General features: G+C 55.1%; 1 protein-coding gene across 1 annotated transcript; it reads right to left on the bottom strand.

Moving 5' to 3' along the window:
* Positions 1–2,507: 2,507 nt before the first annotated feature.
* On the bottom strand, positions 2,508–9,654 carry Icam5 (intercellular adhesion molecule 5). Its single transcript, XM_004667446.2, has 11 exons — positions 9,573–9,654; positions 8,390–8,659; positions 7,889–8,209; positions 7,289–7,576; positions 6,763–7,017; positions 6,393–6,641; positions 5,456–5,698; positions 5,103–5,381; positions 4,776–5,015; positions 3,853–4,116; positions 2,508–2,916 (listed from the first exon to the last, which is right to left on the bottom strand). The coding sequence occupies exons 1-11, from the start codon at positions 9,652–9,654 to the stop codon at positions 2,654–2,656; spliced, it is 2,754 nt and encodes a 917-aa protein (XP_004667503.2). The 3' UTR covers positions 2,508–2,653.
* Positions 9,655–11,590: the final 1,936 nt, after the last annotated feature.

The raw sequence follows: 11,590 nt of genomic DNA, 5'->3' as shown, positions 1-11,590 counted from the left end.
GAGGCCCTTGGTTTCCCATCAGGAATAGATGGTAAGACCCTATTGCTGAAGACTCCACATATTTGGGCTGCAAGGCCACTGAGAAATCCTGCTGGAACTGAACTGATAGCCTCCTCCATGTAGACCAGCTGACAGAAAGCTGGAAAAAGCCATTCTGCATACAGTTCAATGGCAAAGACAGAAGTCACCAGTGAAGATACCCAACAGTGGACACTGCAAGCCTTATATTTGGCCAGCCAGGCCAAATGAGCCAACAACAACAGATGGCACATCTGTTATGGGGGAAACCAACTGCCCTCCAAATGGATTGGAGGCCCACTCCATGGGGGGGGGGGGAATACATCCCTGATACTAAAAACCTAAAACAGGGGTAGTCATGAGCCCTAGGGGTGTAACGTCTGCTGCTGTCTGGCTAAATGTATATACTATGCTCACCAAATTGTCCAGTAAGCACTTTTCTTAATGTTCAAACCCTTATATTAATGCTACTCTCACTTTTGGTAAAGAATCTTCTTTTTTCAGATGCCAGTGACTTTGGGATGACTGAGAAGGCATCATGGTGCTGAGAAGTGACAGAGGAGTGCTCAGCACTGCAATATCTTTATCACACCTTCCAAGGCTCAGGGTCTGTTGCAAAAGAGATAGCGGAAAGAACGTAAGAGCCAAAGGAAGGGTAGGACTCCTTACAACTTGCTCCCCCCAGACATAAAATGGCCTGGATATCCATGACCTCACAGTGCCTGACACTACCTACACAAGAGCATCATAATAGAAAGAAAAGATGATGACATCAAAATAAAAGAGAGAGTGCCAAGCATGGTGGCGCATTCCTTTAATCCCAGCACTCAGGAGGGAGAGGTAGGAGAACTGCCATGAGTTTGAGGCCACCCTGAGACTACATAGTGAGTTCCAGGTCAGCGTGGTCTAGAGCGAGACACTACCTCGAAAAATAAATAAATAAATAAAATAAAAACAGTAAGAGAAACTGATTGAGAGGGGGAGGGGACATGAAGAAGAGTGGAATTTCAAAGGGGAAAATTGGTGGAGGGAATTGCCATGGGATATTGTTTACCATTACGGAAGTGTCATTAAAATATAATAAATAAATAAATAAATAAATAAATAATTTAAGTTTTGTTTATTTTAGAAAGAGAGAGAGATAGAGACAGATAGAGAGAGAGAGAAATGGGCGTGCCAGGGCCTCCAGTCATTGCAAATGAAATCCAGACGCATCTGGCTTATGTGGGTCCTGCGAAACCGAACCAGAGTCCTTTGGCTTTGTCGCTAAATGCCTTAACCGCTAAGCCACCCCTCCATCCCTAAAATATTTTTTTAATTTAAATAATTTATTTATTGGAGAGCATGAGAGAGAAAGAGGCAGAGAAAGAGAGAGAGAGAGAGGGAGGAAGAGAATGGGTGTGCCAGGGCTTACAGCCACTGCAAACGAACTCCAGAGCTATGCACCATCTTGTGCATTTGGCTTACTTAGGTCCTAGGGAATTGAACTGAGGTCCTTTGGCTTTGCAAGCAAACGCCTTAACTGCTAAGCCAACGCTCAAGTCCCCTATTATGTTTTTTTTAAAGCAAAGAGCCCAGCTGGGCATGGTGTCACACACCTGTAATACTTGAGAGCCGTAAGTTCAAGGCCACCCTGAGACTACATAGTGAATTCTAGATCAGCCTGGGCTAGAATGAGAACCTACCTCGAAAAACCAAAGGGTGGGGGGAGCCAAGAGCCAGTCCTGGCACTTGGGAGGCACAGATAGGTGGATGGCCATGAATTCGAGGCCACCCTGAGACTATGTAGTGAAGTCCAGGTCAGTGTGGGCTAGAGCGAGACCCCTCCTCGGAAAGAAAAAAGAGGTCTAAATCCCAGCAGTATAGCAGCAGCAGGTTGCTTAAACATGGGCTTTTTCTGCCTTCCCAGGGCCTCCCTGCCCTGTCACTCCTAGGCCCCCTGCAGACTGGGTAGCCTGGGTCTTGGCTCCTTCCTTTCTGGGCCGCTCCTCCTGTGGTTGAGGAAGTAGCTAGGCACAGGGGCTGGGACCCGCCGCTCCTGGCTTGTCCCCTGCTGTCCCCAGGATCCTGACCTCCAGCCTGCGACAGGTCAGCCCCACGGGTGGGGAAAGGAGGGAGGAGGGTGACCCAGCCTCGATTCTGCAAAGACGCTGTTTCACGAGACCTGATTCAATACATCTGAAATAAAAGCAAACCGTCAAGAAAGAAAAGAAAGGAGAATAGAAGAAAAGAAAAGAAAAGAAAAGAAAAGAAAAGAAAAGAAAAGAAAAGAAAAGAGGGAAAGAAGGAAGGAAAAAGAAAGAGCCCTGGCTTGGTGGCTACGCCTTTAATCCCAGCAGAGGCAGAGGTAGGAAGATCACCATAAATTCCAGGTCAGCCTGGGCTAGAGTGAGACCCTACCTCAAAAAAAACAAAAACAAAAACAGACAAACAACAACAAAAAAACCCTTGAGATAAGTGTTCAGCCCCCATTGCACAGAGACCCAGAATCCTTTATAAAAACTTTATTGGGGGATGGGTAGAAAATGGGGATGACACCCCTGGAGTTGAATAAATAATTAAGTAGAGCAGTGACTGTGCCCCGTGTGCGTGCAGGGGCGGCCCCGGCCCGCGGGGAGCAGGGAGAGGGCTAGGCTCACGCGGCCGTCAGCTGGATGGAGAACACATCGTCCCCTGCGGGAGACTCGGCCGGGTCCCCCGCCTCGGGTCCACTGTCCGCCCCCGCGCCGCCGCCCGCGCCATTCAGACACACCGCCTCGCCCGAGCTCTCCGCCTCCTGGACATTATACTCGCCCTTCTTGCAGGCGGTCGACTGCACGTAGAAGGCCAGGCCGGCCCCCGCAGCCAGCAGCGCCGCGCCCCCCGCCGCACCGCCCACGGCGACCCACAGCCACGGACCTGCGGGGGCGGAGACCCTCACCCAGGATGCGCCAGCCCCAGCTCCTCCATCCCCACCCATGAGGCGAGGCGCGAGGTCTGCCTTACTCCTGCCACTGCAGTCCCAGGGAACTCACGTTTGTCCTTGGGAGGAAAGACTCTTGTGCATGAGTGGACCCCAAAACCAGTTTGCATCCCTCTCAGCCCTTAGAGACTAGTTAACACCTCCCATCCCCAACAGGATGAAGTGGGTGGCTAGCTCCAATGCAGGCAGACCCCAGTCTCAGGAGAGACATGAAGGGGATGTAGTTGAAACCCCATCAGCTACTCTGAAAGTGGGAGGATCAATTTCTCCCATCCCCAAAAAGATGAGGGTTGGAGGATCCCAGACAGACCCTAGTTCCACGAGCCACATGAAGTGGTAGGGGATGGATCTGCTGAGACCCTTCAGTTGTTCTGTGTCCTTCTCTAACCTCCATTCCCCAAAGTGATATGGTGGAAGGTGAATTTCTTGCAGGCCCCAGCCGCGACTTCACAAGCAAAGTGCCGGATAGTTTGATGCTTAGCATAGAAGGGTGTCACCACACACCACAGCCGCTGTGGCTTCTTGGGTCTTGAGCTCCTCAATTAGCAGCTGGGGTACTTCAAGAGCCCCTGTCCACTCTTACTGCTTGTTTTATGCGACAGGGGGATGTAGCCTATGCAGCTGAGAATGACCTTGAACTCCTGACACTCTTGCTTCTTCCCTGTGAGTGCTGGGATTTCAGACCTGCACCACCACTTCAGGTTTACCCTACCTCAACCTCCTTCCTCCTTCTCCAAACCAGCCACCCTGGGACGCCCTTGACTTTTCTTTTTAAACTTCGGCTTACTTTGGACTCATTTGTCAGGCACCCAAATTCCAAATCCCACCCTCGTGCCCATCCCTTGCCTGACCCTCTGCTATCTGCCACTTACCCGCCACGCGCACTGTGATGCGCCGCACGTGGCGCCCATGCGCGTTGGTGGCTGCGCACTCGTACTCCCCACCGTGGCTGCCCATGGCGCCCGCCACGCTCAGCGTGGAATTGTTGCTTGACAGGCCAAGGTTGAGCGCCCCCGGGGGCGCGCGCCAGCTGATCTGGGCTGGGGGCCAGGCCTCCGCACGACACGTCAGAGTGAAGTTCCCGCCTGGTCGCACGCTGGGCGGAGACGCGGCTAGCTCGGCCACCACAGGCCGGTCTGCAGGGGGCAAAGGAGCTGCTTAGCGCCAGCCTAGGCGTTAGACATGTGCCCCCCTCTGGTTAACCACACTGGTCCTGAAACAACCCCCAGCGTCACTATCTTTTAATCTATGACTTCTGGTAAGACCCCATCCTTCCTAGAATGGGACAAGGGCCCCTGAATTATTTCTCTCCTCACTTTCTTCTCTTTTCTCCTCCTTCCCTCCCTCCCTCCCTTTCTCTAGCCTACTGACCTGGAACTTCACTCTATGCCCAGGCTAGCTGCAAATTTAAGGCTTTCGACCTCAGTCCCCTGAGTGTTGGGATTATAACAGTGAGCCAACACCGCTGACTTTTTCTTTTTTCTTCCCTTTCCTTCTTTCTTTATTTTATTTTTTTTGTCTCACTCTAGCCCAGGCTGACCTGGAATTCACTATGTAGTCTCAGGGTGGCCTCAAACTCACAGTGATCCTCCTACCTCTGAGCACCCTGCCTACAGCTTCCTCGTGCTAGGATTTGAGGCAAGTGCCACCACACCTGGTTTTATGTGATACTGAGGATGGAACCTAGGGCTTCAGGCTTGCTAGGTAAGCATTCTTCCCACTGAGCCACGGTCAGTCCTGCAAATTGCTTTTCTAGAGGGAAAAGTCCCCTCCATTCAGTGGTACTCTCACTCACATTCCACACCCACAGTGACAGTCCTGGAGTCCGTGCCATGAGCATTGGTGGCCACACAGCGATAGGTCCCTGCGTCTTCGCGGGACACGAGCTTCTGCAGTGGCTGGGTGGAACCCTCTCTGGTGCAGCGCACCCTAGGAGAAGGACGACCCCGGGCAGCGCAGGCTAACGCGGTCACCTTAGCTCCTTCCAACCAAGTCTGCTGGCTTGGGCAGCTGGATTCATCCATCTGAGGCGGTGCTGCAGAGCAGCCACGAGGAGGGGGCGTCAGGGAGAGTCCACACCCGGGGACACCCTGTTCCTCCCACCCACCTGGGCCCCGCTCACACTCCGAGCTCACGACGACTGTTTTGACCATGGAGCCATGTCTGTTGGTGGCGTTGCAGAGGTAGATACCAGGTGTCAGGTCACTAAGGGTCATAGAGTCACTGGGGCCCGGATTTGAGGATTCCAGCGGCAGTGCCACTCCCTCGCTGGCACCCTCAGAGCCCATGCATTCCACGCGAGGCTCTGGCTTCCCATCGACCTCACAGGAAAACAGCTTTCCCGATCCTTCCACCCATGTCCAATTGCTAGGGCAGCTCAGCTCCTCAAAACTGGGGCCATCTAGGAGGCAGGAAAACGGATTCACACAGGGCACTGGGAACCCAGTCCAGGGATACTGAAATGCCCTGACTCACATTCCACTGTGACAGCCACATTTTTGGCTGCTGAGCCTCTTGCATTGATGGCTTCGCATCGGTAAGTGCCGGCGTGTTCTCGGCCCACAAGAAGTAGACCTTCCACAACTTCTGACTCCCCAGAGCGCACACAGCTCACACTAGGGGGCGGGACCCCATGTGCTACACAGCTGAGCGAGGCCTCGGTTCCTTCCAGCCAGGTAATACGTTCCGGGCAGCCCACACTGTCCAATGCAGGGGCATCTGGAAGGGGAGGCATGTTTTTTTTTTTTTTTTTTTTTTTTTTTTTTTTTTTTTTTTTTTTTACCACAGGGCCTCATGTATCCAAGACTGGCCTTGAACTCACTATGCAACTAAGGATGACATAGAAGTTCTGATCCTCTTGCTTCCACCTAGGATTACAGATGTGTGCCACCAAACCCAGTTTTATTCTGTGCTGGTGATCAAACCCAGGGCTTCATGCATGCTAGGTAAGTACTCTACCCACTGAGCTATATCCCCTCCATTTGGGTTTGAGTACATCTGATGTCCCTAGTTGTCCTCTTTCTCCTTCCAAAATCTCCAAAAAGGATTGGGCAAGCTATGTACTGTATGCAGATGCTGAACCATGGGGGTGTGGCATCAGGCCAGCACTATTTAAAGGTTTCCTGAACCCTTAAAGGGAGCTTTTGACTAATTCCCACAGTGTATCTCCACGACCATCCTAGTCTTTAGCTCTAAATTTGTTAAGACTGTCTGGACTGCCCGTTCTTGCCAGATTCCGCCCAGTTTATGGACATACCTTCAATAGTTTATGGGCATCCCTCAACACGATTTTTCCTTAATCCCACCAACTCCCCAGCATCTTTTCTTTCCCCAAATCCCGACTAAAGTCTCATCTATATCCTATTTCTACATTTCATGTAGGCCAACCACCTCAGAAGAGATGCCTACTCACACTCTACTGTCAGGGTCACATCCTTGACAGCCTGGCCTTGTACATTAACCGCCGTGCAGCGATAAGTGCCTGCGAGCGCGCGAGTCACTGGACCCAGCAGGCCTAGCGCCAGCACGGCCCCGCCATCAGGCCTGGCGCAGTGCACCGAAGGCTCTGGGTTTCCACGGGCCTCGCAGTGAAGAGTCTGCTCTGGACCCTCGGGCCATGTCCAGCTCCTGGGACAATCCGAGTCGTCCAGCCGGGGGGCATCTGCAGGCATGGAATGGGGAATACAAGAAGGCTACAGGTGAGGAAGGAATGACTGCCACCTCCATGACAGGAACCAAGCGTGTCCTAGGAAGTCTCACAAAGACGGTGCACATGTACTCACATAAGACACGCAGCTCAGTGCTCTGGTTCTTGCTCAGGGTCTCCCCATCCACCTCCAGGGTGGCATCGCAGAAAAAGCCGCGCTTGTCATCGTCCTCCGTGACGTTTAACTGGAGCAGGGCGGGCTGTCCTGGAACCGCAGCTGGTATTCCCTCCAGAGTGACCAGGGCTTGAGTCCCGGCTGTGCAAGTTACTGTCACTGTTTTCCCCTCCGGGGCGTTAGGGTCACTCAGGGTCAGAAGAGGTGCAGGGAAGCCTGGCGACAGAGCAAAATTGAGGCTCACTGACTTCGTCCCTTCCCAATGAAGACCACGCCCCTTTCCGCTGGAACTCTGGAGCTGCGGCCAATCAGATGCCCTGCTCCTCAGGCTGCTACGGCTCCTTTCCCCGCCAGTCCCTCTCCAGCTCGCCCCGCCCCTTCAGAAGTCCCCTGACCATTCTCATCTCGACTCCCCCGCCCACCATATTCTCCGCCCCCGTTCCTCTGGTCCCACCCCCAGCTGCCGAAGCCCCGCCTAGCTTCTTACTGTAGATTGTCACGTTTTCCTGTGTCTCGCGGCTTTCGTCCCCCAGGGTCACGTTGCAGACCAGCTGCCTGGCACCCTCCTGTTCTTCGCTAGCGGTGGCTATAGCAGTGGCCATTACTGTGTCCCCCTCGAGGGTGACATCAGGATTCAACCTCTGGTCTCCCAAAGCGAGGTAAACCCTGGCTTCTGGGGCGGGAAAAAGTCCGTCCAAAGTGCAGCTCACTGGCCTCTGTGAGCCCACCTCTAAAAGTCGGGGAGCAACGAGACTCGGGGTATCTGGAGGCAGGACTGGAGTGGAAGAACAGATACTGAACATACGTACTTAGCACTTAGCGTGAATTAAACAATTATCATGCACTGCCTTGTTTCATCTTCAAAGCACCGAGGCAAAGACTCAGGGGCAGCCGGGTGTGGTGGCCCATGCTGGTAATCTCAGCACGCAGGAGGCTAAGGTAGGAGGCTCCCCATGAGTTGGAGGCCAACCCGGGATAGAGCGAGACCCCTGCCTCAATAAATAAATAACAAATAAATAAACAAACAGCCTCAGGGCGGAGTGTTAGGGTTAGCATTCAGAAGCACGGGCCTCTTAAGCACGCTCACCAAAGGTTCGGAGCTCTCTGGGGGCCGAGCTATTCGCAAACAGTCCCAGACCATGCGGCCGCAGATCCAGCTCCGCGTGGCACGAGAAGTTAGCCTTGTGGTCCTCCCTCCGCGCCAGGACTGTGGCTGTGAGCACCGCTCCCCGCGCTCGGGGTGGCTCGCCGACGAAGCTGCGGCGGGCTAGCTCCTGGGTGCCCCGCAGCAGGGTAAGTGTGAGGCTCCCACGGGGGCCAGCGCCCGGGACCCGACAGCTCAAGGTGAAGTTCTCGCCCACCCGTTGCCAGGAGGGCAGCGGTACCAGCTCTACCCTATCGGGCTTCTCTACAGAGAGAAAACCATAGCTTTAGGAAACTCTTTCTCTCAGAGGGACCCCAGGGCCTATAGGGGAGAGCGTTTGGGGGGCTGTCCAGAGGGTGGGGCCTGAAGCAGAGGACTTGGGGACATAAGGGGTGGGGCGAGTATGGAAGAGGAGGTAATGGAGTGTGACCACCCAGAACTCACGGAAAGTGCGAATGAGCCCACGCGCCTGTAGAGTGCGTCGCGAGCAGCGGAAGAAACAGACGGGCTGAGTTTCAGGCTCGCGGATGTCCACCAGCTGCCGGGCCAGCCAGCGCAAACCCCTCTGGGTCCCGTTTCGGCGCAGCGAGGTCTCCAGGCCACCGCGCTCCGGCCGAGGGCAGTTGGTACTGCAATTCAGCCACAGCGAGCCCCCGCGCTCCACGAGCGCTACGCGGGGCTGCAGGTCCGCCCAGAAAGGCTCCTGCGCGATCGCTGCCCAGGAAAACGCGGGCTCAGCCTGGGGATCCAACTGTCTGAAATCTCAGCGCCCCTTTATATCAAGTCAGGGGTTCCCGCGGGACGAGGAGAGGCCACAACCAACAAAGAACCCAGGAGTCCCGCACGTCCCGCCAAAGCCCCAAGCTTGGAGGAGTCTCTGATCCAAATCTCGAGGGTGTCTCTGGGATGTGGCAATTGAAAGCCCTGGTCTCCAAGGCACCGAAGAAGCGATGGGGAAACATGGGGGTGGGAAGACAGGAAAGATGGGGTCTTGGATGCACACAGCAACTGTGGGAGGAGGGGACTCCGGGTGGGGGATGGGGAACCAACTAGCTCTCAAGGCCCTGACCAATGGACGGCCAGGCACAGGGAGCGCTGAGGTTGGGACAAAAGCAAAGGAGAGACGAGTGTGCCCTGGTCAAGGGTAAGGGTGGACCCCGAACCAGGGTAGTGAACATAGAAAGAAGCCTCAAGGTTGGACTCAGATGGAACTGCGGGTACAACCCAGGAAGCCGGTTGTCAGGGCTCAGGGTGGAGCGGGAACAGCGCCTCTGAGTCATGATAGTTGAGGAGATGGGGGTCTTTGCGGATCGCGAATGGGGAAGGTGCCAGTCCTTGCACCACAGTGAACCACAGAGCGGAAGAGGTATCTAGGGAGGGTATAGGAAAGCTACAGGGTCTCCAGGGTAAGAGGTTGGGCGCAAAACACCCAGGATCTGGAAGGCTGCTGGATACAGATCAGGGAGATCGAGGGGTGTTGATGGATAAGGGCGAAGACCTGCGCTCCAGGTGGGGACTGAAGCGTAGGAGCCATGAGAGGGCGGAGCCTGGAGGGGCATGGGGCCGTCTCTAAGGTCCAGCAGCTCCTCCCCCGTCTTGTCCACGGGAAGATCGGGCGGCCTCTTACCTGAGAAACCGAGGATGCCCAGGCCCAGGGCAGCCCAGAGGCCGAGGAACGCTCGGCGCAGCCCTGGCGAAGGCCCTGGCATCGCCGCCGCCGCGGGGGAAAGCGCAGGGAGGCGAGGGGAGCGCGAGCGACGAGCGGGGCTGGAGAACGACGCCGCGCGGCGGGTAGAGTGTGGGGGTGGCAGAGTTGCGCTCGGGGATTGGTTTAAACGTTGGTAACTTGGTTTCCAAGGAGGGGGCGGCGGCAGAGGTGGCGGCGGGGTTGGTGGAGGGTGAGGGAGGCGAGTGTGCGCCGGGCTCCCGGCATTGGTGAAGGAGAGCTGGCCGGAGGAGCGAACAACCCCGGCCCGGGGGTCTACGTGAAGATCGTTGCTAGTATCTGGGAGCCTTCTGGGGAGGACCACACTCTCTCGCGTCATTCCCTGGCCGCGACGCGAAGGTGGGAGAGGATGCTGGATTGCCCTGCCCAAACCACCCCATCCGCCCAAAGGGCTGGGATAACCGTGCTGGACTCCGAGCTCCACCCCCAGACTTAGCTCCTCCCACCCGCGCCCTTTCGCTTGGGGCTGGGAGAAGCTTGACGAGGATAGTATGCAGAAAGGATGGTTCTAGAGGAAGGTATGGTGTGCTTTCCTCCTTTCATTGATGCTTTCTCTTCTGACGCCCCGGAGTTGAGGATTGCAACCACGCCTCTAGTCTTCTTCTCGCACCCGACGGAGGGGGCGGGGACCAAAGTGCCAGCGAGCCGGGGACACGTGTGCGTGCGCGCAGCGTTGCAGGCGTCTAAATTAAAGTCGGCTGGTCTCCGCGTTTTTTATTTATCCAGCGTGCAGCGAATGTGAGTGGTGAGCACGTTTCCTCACCAGCGGAGGGATGGCCCGGGGACCTGAGTCGCTGAGGGCTGTCTCAGAATAATTAGCGTGGGCCTGGAGTCTGCGTCCAAGCGAGGCCGGAAGCTCAACTTGGGGACCGTTTTTAAAACAAAAAGATTTTTTTTAAAGGTAAGGTCTCACTCTAGGCCAGACTAATTTGGGACTCACTCTAGCCTAGGCTGTCTTCGAATGGATCCTCTTACCTCAGTCTCCTGAGTGCTGGGATTAAAGTGAGGCTCTTGGGGACACCTTTCCCTCTACATTGGATCCCAAGCTTTGACACTCACTCTTCTCCCCGCCCCCCCCCCAGCCTCATATGCCCACCTGTCTCAGTGACTGCCAGCCGGTTGCCAGGATGCGAGTCCGTGACATCCCGCGTGGACCGTTTGGCTACTTCCTCACTGTCATTACATAACCTCTCCACAGGGTCCGTATAGCCCCGCCCACTTGTGGTTCCCCCCCACACACACTCTCTCCCTTAATACATGGGGATATGCTCTGGCTTCACCTGTTGGCCTCTAGTCAGTCTCAAGAGCTAAAGTAGAGGCGGAGGGAGGAAGGAAACTTAGCATCCAATCAGAGCTGCGGTGTGTATCAGAGAAGCCAATCAGGAACAGCCACAAAGAGAACTGGCCCTCCTCCAACCCAAGGCCTCCAGAAGAGCCCCAGCATAGCGGGTCTGCCTAGCAACGATAAAGCCAGCAAGAGAGCAAGCCTTTAATACGTGCCTCGGAACGAAGACTGGGACCTCAAGTGGCCCTTCTGGGACAAACCTCATGTCTATCCCCCTTTTTTTTTCAGTGTTGGGGATTGAGCCAGGGCCTTAAGGAGTGCCAGGCAAATGCTCCACTATTGAGTTGTATCCCCAGCCTCCAGACAAGAAATTCGGAGTAAGTAACGCCACACACACACACACACACACACACACACACACACACACACACAAAGGGAGATCAAGGCTGGAAAGGTGGCTTTAGTGGTTAAGGCGTTTGCCTGTGAAGTCAAAAAATCCCGGTTCGATTCTCCAGGACCCACGTAAACTAGATGCACAAGGGGGCGCACACGTCTGGAGTTCGTTTGCAGTGGCTGGAGGCTCTGGCGCGCCCATTTTTTTCTCTCTCCCTGTCTTTCTCTCTCAAGTAAATAA

Source organism: Jaculus jaculus, chromosome 2, assembly GCF_020740685.1.
Source record: "Jaculus jaculus isolate mJacJac1 chromosome 2, mJacJac1.mat.Y.cur, whole genome shotgun sequence".
Lineage (NCBI taxonomy): Eukaryota > Metazoa > Chordata > Mammalia > Rodentia > Dipodidae > Jaculus > Jaculus jaculus.
Note: the sequence above shows the minus strand (reverse complement) of the source record. Positions and strands in the feature narration are given on the sequence as shown.